This window comes from Callorhinchus milii, unplaced genomic scaffold (genome assembly GCF_018977255.1).
Source record: "Callorhinchus milii isolate IMCB2004 unplaced genomic scaffold, IMCB_Cmil_1.0 Scaffold3, whole genome shotgun sequence".
NCBI classification, from domain to species: Eukaryota; Metazoa; Chordata; class Chondrichthyes; order Chimaeriformes; family Callorhinchidae; genus Callorhinchus; species Callorhinchus milii.
The window spans coordinates 52,210,631-52,236,204 of NW_024704744.1; the positions used below are offsets into that span (position 1 = coordinate 52,210,631).

General features: G+C 39.5%; 2 protein-coding genes across 4 annotated transcripts in view; one reads left to right on the forward strand and one right to left on the reverse strand.

Annotated features, from left to right (window-relative positions):
• The window catches only part of cdc40 (cell division cycle 40 homolog (S. cerevisiae)), a 49,510-nt gene extending 45,091 nt beyond the window's left edge, over positions 1 to 4,419 (forward strand). For both annotated transcript variants that reach the window (XM_007893981.2, XM_042333309.1), the window contains exons 13-15: positions 2,022 to 2,098; positions 2,395 to 2,539; positions 4,209 to 4,419. In XM_007893981.2, coding sequence (XP_007892172.1) covers positions 2,022 to 2,098; positions 2,395 to 2,539; positions 4,209 to 4,386 — 400 coding nt within the window. In that variant the 3' untranslated portion in view covers positions 4,387 to 4,419. The remainder of the gene's footprint in view (positions 1 to 2,021; positions 2,099 to 2,394; positions 2,540 to 4,208) is intronic.
• A 3,668-nt stretch (positions 4,420 to 8,087) lies between these two features.
• mettl24 (methyltransferase like 24) overlaps positions 8,088 to 25,574 on the reverse strand; it is a 47,594-nt gene continuing 30,107 nt past the window's right edge. For both annotated transcript variants that reach the window (XM_007893980.2, XM_042333679.1), the window contains one exon: positions 8,088 to 9,133. In XM_007893980.2, the coding sequence (XP_007892171.1) occupies positions 8,819 to 9,133 (315 nt within the window). In that variant the 3' untranslated portion in view covers positions 8,088 to 8,818. The remainder of the gene's footprint in view (positions 9,134 to 25,574) is intronic.

Sequence of the window (25,574 nt, forward strand, 5' to 3'; positions counted from 1 at the left end):
GACCACATTATTTGCTGGATGGTTTGCAATGACTTTTTAATACTATAAATAAGGAACTTAGATTTTTCAATTGAATCTATTTATGTTATTTAAAAGGCTTTCTAGATCAACAATTAATGTATTCACGATTGGCTATAATATTATACCTATGAGTGACATTTCTTAATGTGTATAGTTAACTTAAATTTATAAAACAAACATTAAATGTATCTTTCACAGCCCAATGTTGACTGTGTTTAAAGTTAAACAAGCTGAAATACTGCAGCCACCATCACTTCATTAGATTGATTTGCATTGATCTTGAAAACGGTGGTGGGTATTGTTTTGTATTGTTTTGTAGTGTTTTACTGTGCTACAACCCAAACTGCAGTCGTACAGAAATGAACTAATATCTAAGAATCCACATATGGGAAGAACCTATCAAAAGAGCTAGATAATCCTGTACATTTGGATTATCTTTTCAGTAAAAAGTCAGTTGCATGTATAGAACACTAGTGGAAGCTAAGCCTGCTTCAAAGAGGCCTGGGTTTTGTCTAGATATAAGGTGGATGGGGGAGAAAGTGTGGGTTTTTTTCTGGGTAATTACAGTATCTAGTAAAATCAGAACGCCTGGTCAGTGTTGCAGAGGCTGAATGAGCTGGTTTTAACTTTTACTGATGGGAGACTTTGTGTTTGATTATCACGAGAGAAAATAATTTTGCCAAAAATGATTCATTCATGGCACTTTAAATTTAGAGATAAGACAGTACATAGAGGGTCATATACAGTATCATACTAAGTAATGTGTTCAATAAAAGACAATGTGACTACACATGAATTCTAAACCCAAAATATACTGACCAGTTCTCATTGAGCCCAATGATTCCCACAGAAAATCATGGGAAATTCTTCAGAGTAAAAAGATTTATAATGATATGGTTCGTAAAAATGTGAGAACATCTCTTTAACTGTCTATATAGGCTAATTTATTTTTCAAGGCGGTTTTACAAATCAATTTTTCACATGTCTAGCCTGGTTGATTTTGTGTGTTGTGACTCATGTACAGGAACATTTTCCTGTCCATGAAACATTTACTTTTACATGCTTGAAACAAAAATGCATCCACCCACTACCTGAAAGCCATGAGATGTATAACTAATGCCATGTCTTGGTTCTAGGTCATGGCATAATATTTGATACACCACTTGTGTAATGCAGAACTTTGACCAGTCAAAACAAGCAAGAATAGATAACCATTCTGCATACACATCTCATAAAGTACCAGTGTTGTGTGACAATATTTGAGCACATCTGTATTGAAGTTATATTACTGGCTGAGAATCTTAAAATTTAAAACTCAAATCTTTTTTTTTAAATGTTTGACTTTCATGTAAGAGTTTAAAATCCTGCTGTCATTGCCACTTTAAAGGCAAAAAAACTTAAAAAATGGTTTAACATTTTTATTTGATCAACAACAAATAACAAAATTACATTTGTGTAGCGCCTTTCACGTTGGAGGATGTCCCAAGGCGCAATACAGTCAGTGGTCTATTGTGATGACCTTAGTAATTACTTTAAATCAGGTTCTTGTCTGTCTGTCTCTGTCTTTCCCCTTCCATTACTAAGCAATTTGTGACCTGTTAAAATAAAGTAATAAATAGGAGCTGCCTTATTTATTCTTAGAATATCTCAGGTTAGTGGGTTAATGTTCTGACAATACAGAAATTCATCATATTTAGAAGCAAAAGAATAAAGTTTATCAAGTTTTCTTACTGCTTTGGTTTCGAAATGTACATAATGGTGAGATGTGCATTTCAGCTCAAATCTGATAGTCAGAGGGCAATTCTATATTGTTTTAAATGGAAGGTATATGTGTGTACTACACAAAAGTTACTACTGAAATTATGGGGAATGTATTGGTGAATATTAAAGAGAAGCAGAGTTCTCTAGAGTTCTGTCTTCATGGCTCAAGGAGACCAGATTAAATAGTCTGAACTTTAAACTGCCTTTTTCCTTATTATCCTCTCTGTATTGTCTTACAGGGACATTCCTGTGGACTTCAAGTATATTGCTGAGCCAAGCATGCACTCCATGCCAGCAGTAACATTGTCACCAAATGGTAAGTTATCTGTTTTCTGAACTTGCTGAATTACCCTGGACATTAATAAACTTATTCTAAATCTATTGAGATAAGTTATTTTTTTAAATTATGTACCTCATACAGATAAGCTACTCTAACATAAGTATCTGTAAAGTCAGCTTGCGGTGTGTGTAATCCTTATTGTTGCTTACAAGAAGATTAATCTCAAGATCCAAATAGCAAAAAAGACCCCAAAAGCGCTTTGAGACCGTTAACTTGATGAGACACTGTATCAAATGAAAGGATTATTATTTTCTCTTTTATTTCCTGGATAGGCAAATGGCTGGCTTGTCAATCAATGGACAACCAGATTCTAATCTTTGGAGCTCAAAATCGCTTTAGACTCAATAAGAAGAAGATCTTCAAGGGCCACATGGTGGCTGGCTATGCATGTCAAGTGGATTTTTCACCTGATATGAGGTATGTTTTTCATTTGAGGTATTTATAGAGTTGTTTTCTCACCATTCATTTGCTTTGAAACACTTGTCCTGGCTTCAAATTGAACTTTCCACATAGGCTATGAGTAGCCTAAGGGCAGTTGTGGCTGTGAACAAATAGACTATTGAAATGAGCTGACCTACGTACTGTTAGGTTCACAACGAGATATGCTCCCAATTCATATTGGAGCTTTTGAACCTTTTTTGTGTCATCAAATGCCAACTTTGTTTAGTGATTAATTCTGCGATCCAAAAGATATCATGCTAAAGAATGTTAATTTGCATTAGATCAGGGAATTTTGAATTTACCAAGAAATGTATTGATGAAAATATTCCTGAAATGTTTGAATGCTAAATCTGATTTAATATATTTTAATAGCAAAGCTTTGAAATTGCAACACATTTCTTTGTAAACTCAGTATTAGATACAGTAGTTTGTACTTCTTTAGTGTATTGATTTGTACACACAGTTGAAATTAAGGCATGTTCTACTATTTACCCTGGTTTTCTTCATTTATTCTGTAAAAAAAATCTTGCTGTTCCAGAAACATCACTGGTATCACAGTTGTTTCAGTTGGAATTAGAAGGTTCTAAGTTATAAACCATGTGGGACCATTCAGTCCTTCACTCTTGAGGTCAGTAAAATCAGTACCATCCTGAAAAATATCCTCTAGTTGAGAAAATAATTAGTAGGGTCTCCCTTGAGCTTAGCTGGCTCCGAGGAGACATGTCTGACAAAGCCAGGCAGATATGCAAGAATCAAAGGTATTGTTCACCATTAACTACCCTTTGTCTCATTAGTGAGAGTTGGAGACTTAGACATGTCCTCAACCTTGTTAGCCTGATAGGGCCAATCTAGTAGAGCCAATCTAGTTGGACAATGTAGTTAGCAATTTATAATGTGTAAGAACATAAGAATTAGGAGCAGGGGTAGGCCATTTGGCCCCTCGAGCCTGCCCCGCCATTCGATAAGATTATGGCTGATCTTCAGACCTAACTCTAATTACCTGCCAAATCAGTCTCAGCCTTGAAAATGTTCAAGGACTGAACATCTACAGCCTTCTGGGGTAGTGAATTCCATAAATTCACTACCCTCTGAGTGAAGAAATGTTTCCTCAACTCTGTTCTAAAAGGCTGACCGTTAATTTTAAGACTGTGACCCCTGGTTGTAGATTCTCCTACCAGGGGAAACAGTCCCTCAGTGTCTACTTTATCCAGCCCTTTAAGAATCTTATATGTTTCCATAAGATCTCCCCTAATTCTTCTGTACTCTAGAGAATATAGCCCTAGTTTATTCAGCCTATCCTCATAGGTCAGTCTCCTCATCCCAGGAACTAAACTAGTGAATCTACGCTGCACCCCCTCTAAGGCAAGTATGTCCTTGCACTTGGACTTATATAGTGCCCTCCATGCCGGGCAGTGTCTCGGAGCGCTTATACATAAATATTATGTTATTTATAAATTGCTGCTCCTGCACTGATCTCTGCCGTTTCCTAGCCAACAGACCTTGTGTCACTGTATATTTTATATGTAATATTTTTGAAAAGTCAGAAATCATAATCATAAGTATTCAAGACAATGAATTTAGTTTTGAAATGACCACTGACATGAATTTTCAAATGTCATTTTGTTCTTTTTCATGGTTCAAACAGTTACGTGGCTTCAGGAGATGCAGATGGAAAGCTTAATATCTGGGACTGGAAGACAACAAAACTTTATAGTCGAATAAAAGCACACGATAAAGTCTGCATCAGTGCAATCTGGCACCCACATGAAACTTCCAAGGTTATCACATGTGGCTGGGATGGACAGATCAAGCTATGGGACTGATGGAATTACATGAACGAGTCATGTTATCGGCTAGAACAAGATCATGGTTTGTGGATTCCTCACAACAAGCTTGTTTTGGGTTGTTGCCCATACCCTGAGAGGTGCTCTGAACATTTATTTTTCTTTCTGGGTAAAGACTTGACTGTTCATAGCACAAATCACTGGGTGCAGTTTGAAGGTTGTGTATTTAACTGAAAGTTTCAGTTACAACCAAAAAAAGTTCTTACTTATAAGAGTAATGTTCTTCTGATGCTGACTTGTCAAAATAAACCTTTCCAACAAAAACATCAAAGACTGAAACAAAGTATACTTAAGAAATATAGTATTTAAAATTGTTCATACCTAACTCAATTTTCATGCAGTTTTGAGGAAAACTGTGATGGGTCTCAAATCAAGGATTTTCAAATATCCAAGTACTACTAACGGAATAGCTTGCAGTGCCACTTATCCCATAATACAATTCATGTTTTGGCTAATACGGTGCAAAGGCCACTACAGGACTGTACATATCTCCAAACAACCTGCTGTCATTGCCTTGAGTGCAGAATCATCATTTATAATTGTGCCATAACTTCAATCAAGAGAGAGTCACCGTTGTCTTTAGATTTGCAGAATTTTTCTATAGTGATCACTTCTACAGCACCAAACATTCTCCAATATTTTGTTGACCAACTTATAAAAGTAAGTTATATCTGCGAACACATTTTTGTGGTGTTTTTATTCCCCCTTCATTCTGGAATTAGTGTAACTTTAGCCATGAACCTGTACATTCTATGTTTTGAACCCTGCTACAGGAATTTGCCCTTCAATCCCACCCATAATGACCCTCCTACACAGAAATCTGTCTGCATAATACATTGATTTTCTGCAAATGCTCAGTGCTCATTCCGATGACTGACACTTGGTTTAATCAGAAGATGGAATCTTAAATACCCGCTTTTGTGCACCATTCTCCGCAGAGCAGCATCATCGGGGAGGGATTTGGAGGCAAGATAAGATGGGTACATTGCTGGTATTCTAATCTCTATGGTCATATTGAGAAGACTTAAAAGACTTATTTTTATGCAGTGCATTTTAATGGCAGAATTATTTTTGATGTTTTGGAAAATGTACAAGCTTTACAGCAAAAGTTTTTCTTATCACTGCAGCTCCTTTGTTGTACAGTTGTTCATTCTTGTAATAAATGTACTTTTCTACAACTCTTTATCATTTTGTATGTGTTCAGTGGAGACGTTGCTTTCTACTTTCAGTTCAAGGCTGACCTCGAAAAAGGACAAGGTTCATAATAGAATGTCAGCGCAGCAAGTTTGACAAGGGAAGAAAAAGCATTTTGCAAGAGGAAAATTATACTTTGACCTTTTTTTCTGAAATACTGTTGGTTTGTTTCATCTTTAGAAACCTTGGAGACAAAAGAGGTTATTGAACTAGAGGGCTTATAATCCATGTGCACTTTGAATGGTATGTTGGAAACTCAGATTCATTGACCTTTCTATAAACTTAAACAATGTGATTCCTGCAAAAAGGCCAAGGCGCAAAACATAATTTCTGAATATTGCATTCTGATATATCATTTTTCACTCCTCGTTTTAACACCTGAACAACTCAACCATCACACAGTTGTTCTTTATCAGAACTTCTGTGCAATACTAACTAATGTTGTTTAGTTTGGGCGCTGTTGTTGCTTCAAAATGCAGTGTGAAAAAAGTGCAGATCGGTTTTGATGAAAGCCCACTGCTCTACGATTTATACAACAAAAATGACATTTTGTCATTTTGTGTGCAGTGAATGGTAGAGTTGTTTTCTACTTTCAGTTTAAGGACTCCATGGAGGAACACAATACATTCAAAATATTTAACACTGGCTATTACCTGTTACAGCTTTGCTTGCAACCAAATCATCCAATATGGAATGTAGATAGACAGACACACATTTTGTTTAGACATTATACTCAGCTGGGAGGACTCCTTTAATATATTTTCTCTCTGTATCTCAGTCTCTCTCAGTCTTTCGCTTTCTCAGTCTTTCTCTACCACAAAATATACAGTCACTACACTTCATAATATATTCTCTCACAGACTCCAGCTCTCTCACTATCTCAGTCATCCTCTCAATCTCTCTGTCCCACATGGGAGGATTCTAGCTCCCACGACAACCAGAAAAAAGTGCCATACATTTGTAGAATATAAATGTATCTCCCTGAACGGTGTGTGCTTTCCTCTGTCACTACGTAGTTGCAGAATACGATGCATACCTCATATTTTGGGGCTTAAAAGCATTTTTTAATATAGTTCATCAACGATAGGAGATCTCCTCGCCCCACCCCCCCAAATATGCTTATGACACTGCCAGATGCAAGACCTTTCCAATGAGGTATAAATCGTGTTTCTACATCAACGGTTATTGCGTGATTGTCGGATACACTGACAGACAGGCAGGCAGACAGGCACTTTGTCTTTATTAGTATAGATTAGTATTTTGGATAATATACATATTGAGGTTATCTACAGACAAGTAGTTACCTCTGGATATATATTCTCTGCCTTTTTTCCAACAGCTCATATGGTTTCCTCCCTCCCTCCCATCTTTCAAGGTCCATCTCAAAATATACCTCTTTGACTGCACTTTCCCCTCCCCACCCACTCAGCTCCTATCCCCAGTTCAGGTGCCTTTACGGCACTGTGAATGCAGTTTGGGATGTCCTCCTGACGTGAAAAGTGCTATATATAAATGTGTATTGTATTATGGTTAGACAGGTGTCAGCCGCCTACCTTCTTCATGAAATGCTTTTCAGTTGTGGGGCAAAACAGCTCTGGCTTCACATGTACCAAAATAGGTCACTCTTGACCAAGAGAAAAACCTCTGGCTGTTTTTTTTCTCTCCCTCCCCCCAAATCCAGTGAATGTTGTAATACTCTGTCAGTGCTTCGACTGAGATCAGCTAACTTGGCACAATTTAGATTGCAAGTTCAGTTTTTAATTTTGGAAGTATTTTATTCCTTCTCGTTTGTCATCTTCTCCGCAAGCTGAGGTGATTGTTCACCATCCCAGGCTGAAAGCACAAGTTGGAATTCTATTTACTCTTCAGCCTCTGACACTGCTGCTCTGTAGCCAACTATTGGTATGTGTATGTGTCTGTGTGAACAGCTGGAATACTCTCATCTCTGTGGGAAAACATCTAGCCTCTTGCACCTTATGGTACAGATATGGTTTGGGCCCTGCATCACTGTGGAAACCCTTGGCATTAGAGCTGGCCATCTGTCTCCACAACTAGTATTTAATAATTCTAAGAGATGGATCATTTTAAAACTTTTCAAAGCTTGAACATATGATAGAAGTAATACATTTATTACTGTCTCAGTGGACTTGTTAGTGGATTACATTATAAACTGAATCACAACCTAGACCTTAGTATATTATGTAATCGACCTCAGGTCCTTCGCTGGAGCCATTCCTGGAGCAAGAGCTCTATTAGGTCTTAGAATAGAAAGCTGCAAAGCATCAAACATGTTTGTAAAAGTATTTACAGATAAAGACACATTGAATTTCTTTGAGGCAGTACTTTTAAGTCTACCTCTTCCCCTTTGTTCTCCCCCCCCCCCCATTAAACCTGTAATTTAACGCACTCAAGGATTTCATTTCGCCCACAAATATACAGTCAATTCACTTTACAGTCTTCTGTGAAGCGCTTTGAGACATCTAGAAAAAGTAAAAAGCACTATATCAAATGCAAGGATTATTATTATTTGTGAATGCATTCTTGAGCAGCTCCCCCACTCCAGGCTTCCAGCTCTGCCAAGCCTTGTTCCTTGTTTTATACAATAACTTCTGTATGTATTTAGAACAAAGGCAATAAGGGAGGTCATTTAAAAGAATCGCTTGAATCTTTTATTTCCATTGTTTCAATCTGACGTTTAGACCATTTTATCACCTTTCTCTAAGACCTATGTTCTAAGAACTGAGTCTTTTTAAATGCCTAAGAGATCAAAGAGACCCAATTGCACTTCCATCCAGCAACCTTTGTCTCATAAGATGTGTAATAGCTGACTAAACTTGCTCACATTATACACGGACCCAAATAGACTGATAAATGCATCTGCTTCATTAATCATATCAAAATCGCACAGTAGTTCTGCTCACTGTGCTGTCAACAAGGCCATGGAATCAGATCAAGAGTGACAATGTAGAAATAGGTCCACCTAGTACTACTGAAACTGTTCTGTCAAAGGGTCCCAGATGCTGAAGGCACTATTCTTCAGAATAGTTTTGTTTTGTATTTAAATAATTGCATGCCATTGATCTCCGATGATTTGCTCTGATGCAAGAGAATGCAAGCCCTATGGTGTGGCCCAATTTGGGATAAAATGGCAGCATTTGAGCAATGCTTTCACAGCACAGATCAATGCAGTTTCTGACCAATAGTCTTTACTTCAACATTATCTCCACAGAGTGTTGACCCAGCTAAGTGTATAGCTGCTGCTAGCATTGAACACACGTTTTTGCAGGAAGATCTGTGGCTTATTTAGATTCTTGTGACTGTGAAAAAGCTTGAAGTTCTTGAGTTCCAGTTCCTTCAGGAGGCTGTACCAGTACCGCACTACACTGCTGTCATCCCCGCCGACTTCAAAGCCAGGCCAGTGTAGGTGGATGACAAACATCAGCTGCCCAATTTGATCAATGACGTTTTCCAAAATTAGGTTTTCTAGAATCTTCCACTCTGCACTCTCCATATCTAACTTGAGAAGATCAATCTAGGAAGAGAAAGCAGATTTGGTGGTTTTTAGTTTCAAAACACTATAATATTAGCTGGAGCAACCAGGAACTCAGACCCCAAATAATACTGCATAAAATATTTGAAAAACATATTGTTCAATTACCGTATAAGGAATGCCAAAGATGTCATTTTCCTTAAAGGGGAACTTTAGAGTTTAATTAATTCTTAGGAAATACTAGGGAATTACAGTATATTTCTTCAGATAAATAGCAAGTAGTAGTTTTTACTTTTTAACATAACTAGACTTATATGTTGGGGTTTCGATTCCCATCAAGATACACCATGATAGCATAGGGAAATGTCTTTCTTTTAGTAGCCAGTCCAGCCATCAAGTCCTCTCAAATGAAATGCAGGGTAAAGCTTAATAATGTACCTTAACCCGAAGTTTTGAAAAGCGGTTTGAATGCTTGGACGAAAATGCATGATGCGATTTTGACAGGGAGTTCCACTAACGCTGAGACAGAAGGAACAAAGAACAAGCGGCAGAACAAATACACTATACTGTGGTGTATGGGCAGGAGAACAGGGCTGGAGAAGATTGCAAAGGTAGAAAGAGCAAAATTGTGAAGTGATTTGAAGGTCATAACAAGGATCTTGGTCAATCCACTGAAGTGATTATTACAAAGGCCTCAAAGCTTGCCAGAGAGAATATTCATTCACCCAAATCAACATGCCATGACCATACCATTAAAACTATTCTTTTTTTCTCATCTTTGCAACAGACTAAATCTTTAAGCGGAATTTTAAAAATTCTGAAACTATCTTTTTCAGCTCTGTTTCGCCTCTGGCTCTGACGTTATTAAAGTCCCTGGCTGCGTGCTCCAACTGATTGAACAAGTGAGTAATCTCTGTTTTTTTGACCTCCAGCTCTGCTTCAAACACTATTACGCATCCACTATTCTGCTTCCAGAATGTCCCACAAACCCCAAGTCATCCACACTCTACTGCCTGGATCCTCTTCCAAGCTAAATACCAAACACACATTATCCCCATTCTCACCAATCCAACGGGTTCCCAGACCCCAGGGATCAACTTCAATATCCTGAATGAAATCCTCCCTACCTTGATTTCTCATCCATGACCTCTGCTCTTTCAACTGTGGTCTACTGTTCAGCCATTGATGGATGAACCTTTAGCCACTATACCCCAGCTTTCTGGAATGCACTCAAAATCCTTTTGTCTTGCTCCGTCTCTCAGCATTTAAAACCACACTAAAACCTGTATTTAACGGTGCCATTTGTTCCTTTTCTCCTTGTTCAGTACTTCCCATCATCTTTGTGAAGTGCTTTGCAACTCCTTACATGATTGGTGCTATATAAGTGAAAGTTGAAAGCAGATAGTTTCCTTAAACAAAGAAGGTGAAGTTAGCATACCATCTCATGTTGTGGAAAAAGCAGCAGTAGGAGATAGGCAATCCATTTGTAAAAATATTTACCCTGCACAAACCATTCATTTCCTTTATTCAAATATGTACACATCTGTATAAACACAAACCTCCAGGAGAAAACAACAGGACAGGTCACAGCCAGTAACAACTCCTAGGTATGAATTTCTGTCATTCCAGACACATTTAGATGGAATAAAGTTATGTAAATCCTGTTTCAAATCCTTTCCCAAAAGAAAACATTACAAACTCCTTCCCACATATACAATGTGAAAAAAAAGCTTGGAAAAACCTTAAGATGAAATAGTGTTTTGCTGAGCCACACGTGGCAGTCAATCAAGTCCAAACCCTCTGGGACGTCTAGTGATTGTAATGGATATAAAATATCCTATACAGAACTGACTGGTAAATTCTCTCATAAATTAATAAAAACTGAAAGTTTCAATGCAGTTGCATGTGCTGCAAATGCTACGTTGAGTAATTTTAAGTAAAATTATTACTTGTCCTGGGTATTTTAATTTTTTTAAATGTATATTTATTTTATATATTTTAGATTCCATTTGAATATGGATTAGCCCATCCTCAATCAGATCTGATTGTCAAACTCTGTTGCTTACTTCCCTGAGGAGGGCTACAGCGACAGGTGCAATAAGGAGTCTGTTACATCTTTCCCAGTACAGTACACTCCAGGAAACAGTCAAGCTACAAAGACATTGAGTAAGCCTGGACAGAATCCAGGAGTGGATCAGTGAATTTTCAGTGTACTTCATATATTTTTTAAATGTCACACATGAGGATCTAAAAGGGACATTTATAAATCGGATCCATTATACTAAATTGCCACTTCTGGTTTTGTGAATATCAAATTGCGAGATTTAGGGTATTGCAAATGCCGAGCTATCATAGTGAGAGAAAAGGCCAATGATCAAAAAGGGGGCAAGCAGAAATGAATTATTTATCCAGGTTCTTTGCAAACTGCATTTGCTGTTAAATAATGCAGGATATTTTAATTTTCAGCTTCTTCATGTCTACTTTTTCCCGATGCAGGGAATTTCTTGACTGAAAAATGATTTCATTTCCTCTCCAAACAGCAGGAAAGCCGCACGTTTTATAACAAAATCACATCTGCAGATGGAGATTATTACTCATTTTCTTTTACTTCCAGCCAGCTGACTCGGCTATGGAGACAGCTGAACAGCATCTGAGGATCATTATATGTGTGGTGTATATAACAAACATAGCCCCCCCAGGTCAAAGGGATCATTTACATTTGCAATTGCAGAGGGGCTCAGCATGGAAAGGTCTGTGTGGGGGGCAACCAGTTCATTTGGCACAAGTCACTATATTAAAATACTGAAGGATTGTAGGAGCTGGGCAGGATGTTGGGGGCGCGTACGTGTAGCTTTATTTTAAAGACCACTGTAAATGTTGAACAAAGACTTTTCTTTGATCGGTCTGCTTTTGACACTCTTGGAAATCATCACTACGCTTAAAAGTATCCAAAGCCAAGTAAGAGTTCCACATTAGCAAGTTGCCTATGCGTAGAAATTTATTATAATTTATATTATGATTATGATTATTATGGAAATGTCACTGTTTCTGGAATGGCAATGTGCACCCTCTCCCCAGAGGTGTGCACCTGGCTTACTAATTCTGAAAAGTATGACGTGCAGGTTAGCAAGAACCAAGCAAAGTGTGCATGGAGCTGCTGCTACAGTCTAGCAAGCTAAAACGTGCAGCTAATCTTTGAAAGTGTTGCCTGGCAAGCTCTTGTCCAGCTAAGTCCATGCTATCTGCTATATATAGGCTTGCTGGACAAACAACAGCGGAGTGGGAAGAACACTTGCCCCAAGTGACTGGCCTGCCAATGAGCCTGGCTGACTGGTCTGTCACAACAGTGCCTTGGAGTATAGACCTGTGGGCCTTATTTTTCTTAATGCCCCTGAAGTCCTGAAAAAGACCACCATTTTGCTCTGTGCTGGAGGATGTTCTCAACTTTCACCTTCCCATACCCCAACTCTGATCTTCATAACTTCTTTGCCTCAGTTAAAATTGATTATTCACTTTATGGCTGTTTGTGATACATTGTTGTGTGCAACCTGGCTTCTATGTATGCCTAGAAATACACAGTAAAGCTGAAAATCTGGTAAATATAGTTAAATTCTGTGAAAAGCTTTCACAACATGTTTGACAACACAATACAGCACTATACCAAATGCAAGGGCTACTATTATTATTATCTAATCTCACTTTATATATAAAGAAAAATTATTTATGATTTAAGTTCTATCTGGCTAAGCTTCTCATTTTAAGACTATAATAATAATAATAATCCTTGCATTTGATATAGCGCTTTTCACGTCGGGAGGACGTTCCAAAGCGCTTCACAGAACACACTGTAAAATGAATTGACTGTATCTTTGTGGGCGAACGCGGCAGCCAATTGCACACAGCAATGTCCCACAAACAGTCGTAGATTGAAAATGACCAATTTATTATTGTTTTTGGTTTTGGAGGGATTATTATTAGGTGTGTGGAGTAAGGAAACTTGCCCAAGGTTTCGCCCTGTCTGGAATTGAATTCAGGTCTCTCGTTTGCAAAGCGAGTGCTCTAACCACTGAGCTACAGGACTCCACCCCCCCTGCCCCCATTTTGGATGTTTCTATTAGAGGCAAGAGTCGCCAATATATTTCATGATTTTAAACCTCACCCTCAGCCTCCTCAGCTCCAAGTAATGTAAACCAAATTTAACCAGGGTTCCAGCATAACTAAACTTCTTCAACCCAGATATTAATCTGGTGAATCAGTGCTGGAAGCACTCCAAGGTTAATATATCCTTCTTATGGTTGGCTGCCCAAAATAGACTCTAGAGTCTAAATGAGGTCCAACCAGCAATCTGGAACAATACTGTGTGGTGAGCTATTTTGGCCACACATTTTGGAGGGTTAGTAAACCTGTCAGCCCTTTGGATCAGTCACCTCCTGTATGCACTGTGATGTGCAAAGCCACTGTAATCTCTTACAGGTGCCAGGATGGGACCAGGCACATAAACATTTATATAACAGCTGTTACTTTTAACAGCCACAGGCAGAACAGTTGATGTAAGTAATGTTGACTGCAATTATGGAGCTGGCATATCAGAGTTTTTTAGCTCAGATAAACCTAGGTAGTGACGTCATGAAATGCTAAATGTATAATTCACAATTCAATGCAACTAAGGTTTATACTCACAATTCAATTTTAATAACAACTTAAATTGTATTCATTATTCATAAGGACACAGTGATGTATTGTTAAACATAGTGAAAGACACAGAACAGCACAGGGCACAGTGATAAATTTCTATATTTAGCAAACAGAACAGAATGTTTTATTTCATCCTAATATCTTGCTCTGGATCTCCTTAATCTTCTCAAAGGACGGACCACCATTTTGAGTTCTGATGAAGAATCATATAACTATGAACAATTAATCTATGTTTCACCTTCATGAATTACCTGATTTGCAATCCCTATGTTATTTTCAAATTTTCAATGTTTGCATTTTTTTTTCATCTTTACAGGATTGTTGGCATGGGCATTACATGCAGCAAAAGATTTATTTCTGAGGGTGGAGCTAAAGTTGATTGTTAGGAGTTGGCATGAAGTCATTGAGCCAGTGAGCAACTGAGTCAGTCTGACTTGCCTCTGAGTCATAAGACAGTGGATTGAAGCCCCACGTCGTGACTTGGAATCACATAGTCTAAGTGGATACTGGGGGGTGTTGCATTGGCAGAGGTGCGGTCCTTCGGATGAGACATTAAACGGAAGTCCCGTCTGCCTGTTCAGATGGACATTAAAGATCCCATAGCACTATTCGCATTTCGCCCACAAAATACAAAGTCACTCCACTTTACACTTTATCCTGTGAAGTGCTTTGAGATGACTCGACAACGTGCTACATCAAATCCATGTAATTATTATTATTATGATGATGATAAAGATTTACTCTGCAAAGGTTGCCAGGAAAGGTGATAGAGGCCAGGACACTGGAGCAGCTTGATGTTGTGATGGGAGCACCGTAGGGTGGGTATTGAATGTGTTAGCGTCCAGAGGGACTTGGGTGTCCTTGTACACCAATCACAGAAAGTTAGTCTGCAGGTGCAGCAGCAATTAGGAAGGCGAACGGTATGTTAGCATTCATTATGAAAGGATTAGAGTATAAGAGTAGGGAAGTCTTGCTGCAACTGTATAGGGCCCTGGTGAGACCACATCTGGAATACTGTGCACAGTTTTGGTCTCCTTATTTAAGGAAGGATGTACTTGCCTTGGAGGGGGTGCAGCGTAGATTTACTAGGTTAGTACCAGGGCTGAAGGGGATGGGTTACAAGGATAGGCTGACCAATTTGGGCCTATATTCTCTAGAATATAGAAGAATTAGAGGGGTTCTTATAGAAACCTATAAGATCATCAAAGGGCATGATAGAGTAGATAGTGGGAGATTGCTTCCCCTGGTTGGAGAAACTAAAACCAGGGGTCACAACCTTAAAATCAGAGGCCAGCCCTTTCGCACTGAGTTGAGGAAGAACTTCTTCACTCAAAGGATAGTGAATGTATGGAACTCGCTACCCCAAAGGGCTGTTGGCGCTCAGTCCTTGAACATATTCAAGACTGAGATAGATAGATTACTTATTGCAAAAGGTATTAAGGGATAGGGGGATAAGGCAGGGTTAGGTTATTAGCTGGAGTTAGATTAGAAGATCAGCCATGATTGAATGGTGGGGCAGGCTCGAAGGGCCGAATGGCCTACTCCTGCTCCTACATGTTATGTTATTATGTTATGTGTTCTGGAGAGATGAGATCAGAGGGACCAAACAAATCTTATCATCTTGAGTGATCAGGGAGTGATTGATGCTAAATAATGGGTGCCTTTATTTGGCAAAGTATCCCTTTTCCCAGAACTAACTTCCCTCATTTTGTTCTGCACAAACATCGACAAAAGAAAACTTACAAAAATGGTACATTAGACTCAGACTGATGCCAAGAAAATCAGGAGAGCTATTTTGAGGCAATATAAAAAGATAGAATAATCTTGCTGCTATTTAAAATCAACTCAAGCCAAACATATCAGTAAGTTGAACCTGCCATTAATATTGCCTAAAACAAGCAGTAACATTTAGATAACAATAATAACAAAATTACATTTGTATAGTGCCACTCACATCTTCATTCTTCTAAGTGTCAATATATAGAAATATAGACTTTTCAGCACAAAACAAGGCCATTCAGAACATCAGGGAAGCGAGTTTCCCCAGTATCCTGGCCAACAATGCCCTAAATAAGATTGGTCATTTACTTTGTGCTGTTTGTGAGACAGTGATGTGTACACGTTCTATTGCCAGCCATGTCACCTTAGAGCTGAACTGGCTCCAAGGTGACATGCATGGCAATGGAACGTTGGAATTGAGCTAGCCCTCTGTGGCAGTCTCGGTAGTCCATTGAGGAGTCCTGTAGCTCAGTGGTTAGAGCACTCGCTTTGCAAGCGAGAGACCTGAGTTGACCTGAGTTCAATTCCAGGCAGGGCGAAACCTTGGGCAAGTTTCCTTACTCCACACGTCTAATAATAATGCCTCCAAAACCCAAAACAATAATAAATTGGTCATTTTCAATCTACGACTGTTTGTGGGACATTGCTGTGCGCAATTGGCTGCCGCATTCGCCCACAAATATACAGTCAATTCACTTTACAGTGTGTTCTGTGAAGCGCTTTGGGACGTCCTCCTGACGTGAAAAGCTCTATATCAAATGCAAGGATTATTATTATTATTATTATTTCTTGAGCCAGGCGGGTCTGTAGTATTCTAGGGCACTATTAATAACAGCACCGCCAGCCTGGCTCATCAGCAGCACCTGGAACGGCAGACAATCACTAGGGGCAGGGAGTCATCCCACTAAACCCCTGTTAACTCTGCAAGCCAAAGCACGAACGGGAAGGGTGGTCCTAGCTGGACAAGCAGCGGGAAAGCTTGCCGGACAGCAATATCAATGGCAAGTTACGTGGTATTAGCTGGTTAGACTCCAGCATTACCTCAACGCACTTTGGTATTCAAATGGCTTTTCATTAGGCTAAAAGTAAAGGGAGGAGTTGGAAGGGAAAGGGTTTTGGATGTTTAAGAATGTTATATAGTATATGTTGGGAAAAAAAATGAGATAAAACAACGTAATTTTATTGGCCCTTATTAAATTACATATGGTTAGAGGTGCTTCGAGACATAGTGTGCTGTGCCCGCCACAATGGCAAGAGATTGTGAATGAATCTCCAGTAGAATTGCATAACTGCCAGTCTCAGACTGAAATATTAGGAGAACAAAAACCCTGTTTATGCTGCAGACCTCCGAGGAAAACATGGCTTAGGTTTTAAACCCCTCCAAAGATTCCCTTCATGAGATATTATTCTAGTACACAAGCAGTTCAACAACTGAACTCAACCCTGGAGCCATAGGGGTCAGTGCTAGGGTGACATTGCAACATCACCTGTATAAAAACTCAGCCATCAGATTGCCTCAACTGTCAATCAACCTGGGACTGCCTGGAGAGCATGCAGCAGTGTAATGCGTGTCAAGATACAAATATCACTGAGCTTGTACTGTCCTATTGACCTAGGCTAGCCTGTTGTGCTTGCAGTGTGCAAATTGGCAGCTCAGAGTTGAGTCACAGAGGTACTAGTATTGCTCTGTGTATGAGACCCGAGCAGGGCAGAATACAAACCTGGTTTAACATCGATAGGTGTCAGGAACTAGCAAACACAATGAGGTCCTGAAACATTATTTCTCTATCTACCTGCCTCTTTAGTATCCAAAATACTTCTATCACATCCCCTCTCAATCTCCTCTGCTTCAGTGGATAAAGCCTGACTTTAGCCAGACTCTCTCAACACACCTTTCCCCTTTCAACCCCATTCTATTTTCAGTCTGCTGAACATACTTAGAAAACTGAAATGAAACATATACGTGGGGAGTACTTTCCCAATTAAGTATTTCTCCCCCCAACCAAGAGTTTGTTTAAAAAAACATTCAATTTGTTTTCTATTTATTTCTTTGTTTTATGTCAGCCTCCTGCTGGAGCTCATTGCATATATTCAAGTCTCAAAGGCAAAAGAGAACCACTCAGCTCAGGAGTGTGATGTGTCCACCCATAAAGCAGCAGTCATCGCAATTGCCCTGATCCATCCTGGTCAGCCCTGTAGTCACTCAGTGTTTTACATTATGGACAAGCTCCACTCCACAGCGACTGAAGCAGAAATAGACAGTGATAAATTATTGTTGAAATCTTCTTATGCACATGCATTCACCTCTCTGTAACTCGCGTGTGCAGGTTACTTGGAGAGTGCGACTGACTAAGGAAGAGGGAGAAAGGGCATTTACACACATAGCGTAAAAAAAGTGTGTGGTTATACTAACACAGGGAGGCCAAGAGGTGATTCTTTGCTGGTTGGAACAATTACTGACCATGGTGAGGCAGTTTCCCATTGAGTGTCAATCTGGCTTAGTTGATAGCAATGTCACCTCAGAATCAGAAGGTTGTGGGTTCAAGCCCCAAATCTTTGAACACAAGTATAGGCTGGCACAGCAGCACAGTCCTGCTGGATTGTCGGCGATGCCGTCCTTTGGATGAGACATTAAACTGAGCTCTAATCTGCCAAGTAGACATTAAAGATCCCACAGCACTATTGAGAAGGGAAAATTGACTGTATATTCTGTCAAGTAATTTGACTGGGGGTGAAATGCAGCAGCCAATCCCCCAAATAAAATTGATCATTCACTGTTTGTGTGACCTTGCTGTGTGCAAAATTGGCTGCCATGCTTGTCTACAAAACATAGAATCACTGTACTGTACTTTATAGTATATCCTGTGAAGGACTCTGAAATGTTCTCCAACTTGAAAGGTGCTATATTAAATCCAATAATTATTATTATAATCGTCACTCCACCAACGACAGTAGGTTTACTGTTGAAAAAAATACCCCCCTCCACCCACGCAACCCCCCACCATGAGAGTAAGAAGTCAACGAGAGAGAAAAAAGTGAAAGAATGATAGCATTTACCACATTAATAGCATTGGTCATTTCTTATATCATACTAGGGTCAGGATCACATGCTCTGCAGAACATATTAGGTTATATTTCACATTTTTACTTACATTTTCTCCCAATTCTAGCATTCTGTGCCACAACTTGCTCTTCAATACAGTCAACCCACTGTTCTTCAACATAGTGCTCTTATGCAAGTTAGAACTGGCTACATTGATTTCTACCCACCCTTGTCATCTCCTATATTTCCTGACTGCAGAGTATTCTATCCAAAGATTTTGTTGAGAGCCAGTGAAAGATGTCCATTGAAGGATCTATAAAGTTCAACTCATGGTCAAACTGAGTACTACCTGAGCATTTTAAAACTAAAAATAATTAAATACATTTCCCATTCCTCAATACCTGTGGTACATTACCAATGTTTACAAAATATAGTGGTGTTTTGTGCTGCTGTAGTCTGATGATAATTGGAAAATACTATTTGAGTAGAAACTTTTCACTTTCTCCAATATTAAAAATAAGAAAAAAAACAACTTGTGATCACATGAGCGATTTACATTGCTTTACGAACAGCGGGAGGTCAATTGTAGAGAATAGTTTGCATTGGCGCAAACCTTCAAAGTTAACGTAGAATCCTGTTGTCTTTATAGAGTACAATAAGGAACACTCATTCCAGTAAAAATAGCATGCAATATTGGCAGCTTGTCAGAATCTGACATGAATAACATTGTGGTAATAATCACAGATGTGGTATTATGTTTGGCCTGACTTGTATTTTTCTATTTTAAATTCACAAAACCCAATCCAGCACATGATTCAGTGCCTTGTGGCTTGCCGGCTGATTAAAAATGATCCAAACCAGCTCGAGTGAGAACCCTAAAACAGAGTCAGTGTGGAATCACTGTGGAGCAAGGGGACACTGATAAGAAAGATCATTCCAAACAGTCACACAATTGTGCCACAGATACTTTCTCACAAAAAACGTACCAGCTTTTAAAATATTCCTGCAATCAATAAACTTGAATAAAAGTAACTGGTAGAAAGTCACTTGTGCTAACAATGCTATAACTATATTGACAATGTTCTAGGACCAAATGAAATAAGCGCATTGAGAATCCTCCAGACATGAAAGATGCTATTTAAATGTAAATTTGGATTCTGTTGCATTGTAAATCAACTATTTAAATTAAGGGCATTCGAACTCCAAACTAGCCAAGCTATTACCAAGTGAGTGATAATTTATCAAGCACAATTCCCAGTCACATGAATAACCAGTTAGTTTCCAATGGAATATTATTTTAAATGGCACAAGTTATCCAACACAGATTCATTATATATATATTCAATTCCAAAAGAATATTATTTGATAGGAAGAGTTACACTGGGTTTGCTACAGTAATGGACATACTGTAATTCTTAATTAATTCTTAATTGTTGGTTTTTGACATCCCCCTCTTTACAGTTCTTAAAAGGAATAAAGAACATAAGAAACAGGAGCAGGAGTAGGCCATTCAGCCCCTCGAGCGTGCCCCGCCATTTAATAAGATCATGGCTGATCTTCTAACCTAATTCCATTTACCCGCCCTATCCCCATATCCCTTAATCCCTTAGTTTTTAAAAATCTATCGATCTCAGTCTTGAATATGTTCAATGACTGAGCATCCACAGCCTCCTGGGGTAGAGAATTCCATAAATTCACTACTCTCTGAGTGAAGAAATGTTTTCTCAACTCAGTTCTAAAGGGCTGATCTTTAATCCTGAGACTACGACCCCTAGTTTTAGATTCTCCAACCAGGGGAAACAGACTCACAACATCTACCCTGTCAAGACCCTTAAGAATCTTATAGGTTTCTATAAGATCACCTCTAATTCTTCTATATGCTAGAGAATATAGGCCTAGTTTACTCAACCTATCCTTGTAGGTCAATCCCCTCATCCCAGGAACCAACCTAGTGAACCTATGTTGCACCCCCTCTAAGGCGAGTGTACCCTTTATTAGATACGGAGACCAAAACTGCACACATTATTCTAGGTGCAGTCTCACCAAGGCCCTGTACAGTTGCAGCAAGACTTCCCTACTCTTGTACTTTTACCCCTTGGCAATAAACGCTAATGTGCTATGAGCCTTTCTAATTGCTTGCTGCACCGGTTTATTTTCCTATGCCTCACGACACCACAGCCAAGGCGACAGTTGGGTGCTCTGGTCCTGGCCTTGCATCAGTGCTGTTCTGAAAGCGCCCAGGATAACCTGGCATCGATTCCCCCTCTTCTCCCCACCCACTGATTTCCCTTTCTCCCTATTAGTACAGATGTTCTTGACATCTTCTTGATAATTCCCTGTAATGTTGTGCCTCAGAGTAATGATTACAGGGGATTTCAACTGTAAACCCATATCTCATTCATATCGGTTTACAGGCATGTGATGGTGTATCACAACAGCTTCGCTAAAACCAGGGCTGCCAACCTATGTAAACTTCTGTTGTGCAATAAACCTAAAGAACTGAAGAAACCAGATTTCCAGCCAGTACAAATGAACCATTAGTGATGGTTGGCTGTTGCGTATTGCTGACAATCAGCATCAATGTGCACATTTCTAAGAGTGTTTAAATAGTTGGGACAGTTAGAGAAAGGGAGTATTTTGCTTGACTTCACTTAGGTGATCCATAGCTCCTGGCATTACATGTGATGTTGCTATTTTCCACGGAGAGAAAGGGGGGAATCCAACAGAGAAAAATACTGTTATAACTGGAATTTAAAGAATTTCTTAAGATCTTACTTCAACAGATAAAGACAGAATGGTAGAATTTAAAACTGTTTTGGATGTATAGGATCTAATCTGGAGGAGCAAATCTTGCTTCAGGAAGAGAAATAAATATAAAACTACCATAGTATCAAATATATCACACCAATACTGCCAAGCACTTATCGCCATTTTATGTATAGATACTTTCAGAGATTTACTATTGTTTTCCCCTTCACATCACTGTAAACACACACCATTGCTTATTGCTGACTTCCCCCTTCCCATTAGGAATCCCGTTAAGTAAATCAATGATTATCTACTGGAGCAAAGACAAGATCAGGAACTGCATGCCTCAAGCATGCAGGAAATGCAAAGCTTTACCCTGAGCACCACCACATCATCCCTGGCAACTGTTAACTTAAAAACTGGTGTATTCTATTACACCAACTGGGTAGTACGTAATTGTTTTAATAATATCTGAGATGCGTATTGTATATTGACCTATTCAAAGTTGCTGTTCAAATTGTCCTCTCTCAATTCATATGAGCCATAAAAGTGAAGGAACATATTTTGCAGTTTCAAAATTAAGGGAGTATTTAAGAATTTGCCAAATTCTGAATGCTATAAAATGCCTATGGCACATTTCTGACTTTGAACCAGAAAATATATTGACCACATTCTACCTTTTACAGCCAACTGATGCAGATTTTGACCAATATATGGTTACCTTTCTAGATTGGCTCATATGAATTGAGACTCACATGAGGGTCGAACAGAACCCCGAGGTTCCTGACGGCTTTGAGAGGTGGAGAGCGCAGCCTTGGATGCTGATGCTGTCAGCGCCTGAGGTGCGGAGGCGCTGACGTGAGCCAATCAGGAGGGCCTCAGTTTTGCGCACGTTGAGCTGAAGAAAGTTGTCTCTCATCCAGGACTCGATGTCAGACAGGCGGCTGTCAGGACATCGGTGGTCGTGGAGTTGAGGGTAGAGGAGGAAAGGTAGAGTTGGGTGTCATCTGCATACGTGTGGAAGTTAACCCCATGTCTGCGGATGATGTCACCGAGGGGGAGCATATAGAGGGTGAGGAGGAGGGGACCTCCTGCAAATGGACATAGATAGACTGGTGAAATGGGCAGACATGTGGCAGATGAAGTTTAATGTGGATAAATGTAAAGTGATACATTTTGGGAGGAAGAATGCGGAGAGGCAATATAAGCTGATGGTACAATCTTAAAAGGGGGTGAAGGAACAGAGAGACCTGAGGGTTCATACAAATACATCTTTGAAGGTGGAAGGACAGGTAGATAAAGCTGTTAAAAAAACATACGGGATATTAGGCTTCATAAATAGGGGCATAGAATACAAAAGTCAGGAAATTATGATGAACCTTTATAAAACACTGGTTAGGCCTCAGCGAGAGACTGTGTTCAATTCTGGACACCACACTTTAGGAAGGATGTCAAGGCATTGGGGAGGGTGCAAAGGAGATTTACCAGGATGGTACCAGGATTGAGGGACTTCAGTTATTAGGAGAGGCTAGAGAAGCGAGGATTATTCTCATTGGAGCAGCGAAGGTTAAGAGACTTAGTAGAAGTTTTTAAAATTATGAGGGATTTCCATAGGATGAACAAGGAGAAACGAGGGCGGAAATGGAGCCAGGACAGCGTGGGGAGGAGCTGAGGTCAAGCGGAGTGTATAAAGCCTAGCCGAGGTAAACAAATCTTGTTTTGTGGAATGAAATAGGGCTAATTAGCAATCTGGAAGTTAAGGCTCCTGTCGGGCAGAGTGACCATAATCAGATGGAATTTAACATTAAGTTAAAGAGTGATATAGTTGAACCCGAAGCAAGGGTCTTAAATCTAAATAAAGCCAACTTTGCAGGCACAACAACAACCATCACCACCACCACCAACAACAAAATTATTTATATAGCACCTTTCACGTCGGGAGGACATCCCAAGGTATGAGAGAAGATTTGGCTAAAATAGACTGGGAAATTGGATTAAAAAATATAATGGTAGATCAGCAATGGCAAACATTTAAAGATATAATACATAATTCCCAGCGATCACATATTCCCTTGAAACAAAAATACCACGGGAAAAGTGGTTCAAGCTTGGCTAACTAGAGAAGTTAGGGAAAGTATAAAATTAAAAAAGGCCTATAATACTGCCAAAAAGAGCAGTAAACCTGATGATTGGGAGGGCTTTAGAGATCAGCAAAGGAAAAGCAAGAAACTGATTAACAGAGAGAAAATGGAATATGAGAGTAAACTAGTTAGGAACATAAAGACAGATTGTAAGAGTTTTTACAAGTACATAAAGAGGAAGAGACTATCAAAAGTGAATGTTGGTCCTTTGCAGGCAGAGACAGGAGAAATTATAATGGGGAATAAAGAAATGGCAGAGTCATTAAACATTTATTTTGCTTCTGGCTTCACGTTAGAGGACACTGAAAACTTACTGAAAATAGAGGGGAACTTGGAGGCTAATGTTAGTGAGGAACTTAAAGAAATGAACATCAGTAAAGCAATAGTACTAGAGAAATTGATAGGATTAAAAACCGATAAATCCCCTGGACCTGATGGCCTGCATCCTAGGGTTTTAAAAGAGGTGGCTACAGAGATAGTGGATGCTTTGTTTTTGATCTTCCAAAATTCCCTGGATTCTGGAACGGTTCCCAGTGTTTGGAAGGTCGCAAATGTAACCCTGCTATTTAAGAAGGGTGGGAGACAAAAAATGGGGAACTATAGACCATTTAGTCTGACATCAGTGGTGGTAAAAATTCTAGAGTCTTTAATTAGGAACGTCGTCGTGGGGTTCTGGGAAAATCATAACGTGATTAGACAGAGTCAACATGGCTTTACGAAAGGGAAATCATGTTTAATAAATCTTATAGAGTTTTTTGAGGATGTAACTAGCAGGTTAGATAGGGGGGGACCAGTAGATGTGGTGTATTTGGATTTCCAGAAGGCATTCGACGAGGTGCCACAAAAAAGGCTGTTGCATAAGATTAGAGCCCATGGAATTAAAGGTAATATATTAGCATGGATTGGAGAGTGGCTAACAGGAAGAAAATAGAGAGTGGGGATAAACGGGTCCTTCTCAGATCGGCAGGATGTGACTAGTGGAGTGCCACAAGGATCAGTGCTTGGGCCTCAATTATTTACAGTCTATATCAATGATTTAGATGAGGCAATAGAATTTAATATATCTGAATTCGCGGACTATACAAAGATAGGTGGGAGAGTAAGCTATGAGGATGACACACAAAGAATACAAAGGGAAATAGACAGGCTAGGTGAGTGGGCAAGAAGGTGACAGATGGAGTGGGGAAGTGTGAAGTGATTCAACTAGGTAGTAAAAATAGAAAAGCGGATTATTTTCTAGAGGGGGAGAGACTGGGTATTGTTAGTGTTCAGAGGGATTTGGCTGTCCTTGCACACCAGTCACAAAAAATTAGTATGCAGGTACAGCAAGCAACTAGGAAGGCTAATGCCATGTTGGCGTTTTTGCAAAAGGGTTAGAGTACAAGAGTAGGGAAGTCTTGCCTCAGTTGTATAAGGCCTTAGTGAGACCACACCTAGAATATTGTGTGCAGTTTTGGTCTCCTTATTTAAGAAAGGACATACTCGCCTTAGAGGGGGTGCAACATAGGTTCTCTAGGTTGGTTCCTGGGATGAGGGGGTTGACCTACAAGGATATGTTGAGTAAACTAGGCCTATATTCTCTAGAATATAGAAGAATTACAGGTGATCTTATAGAAACCTATAAAATTCTTAAGGGTCTTGACAGGGTAGATGCTGTGAGTTTGTTTCCCCTGGTTGGAGAATCTAAATCTAGGGGTCATAATCTCAAGATTAAATGTCAGCCTTTTCAAACTGAGTTGAGGAAACATTTCTTCACTCAGATGGTAGTGAATTTGTGGAATTCTCTACCCCAGAAGGCTGTGGATGCTCAGTCCTTGAACATATTCAAGCCTGAGGTTGATAGATTTCTAAAGGATAGAGGGATTAAGGGATATGGGGATAGGGCAGGTAAATGGAATTAGCTTAGAAGATCAGCCATGATCTTATTAAATGGCGGGGCAGGCTTGAGGGGCCGAATGGCCTACTCCTGCTCCTACGTCTTATGGTCTTAAATTATTTCCACTGGTAGGTGGGTCGGTAACCCGAGGACACCGATTTAAAATAGTTGTTAAAAGAAACAGAGGGGAGGTGAGGAGAA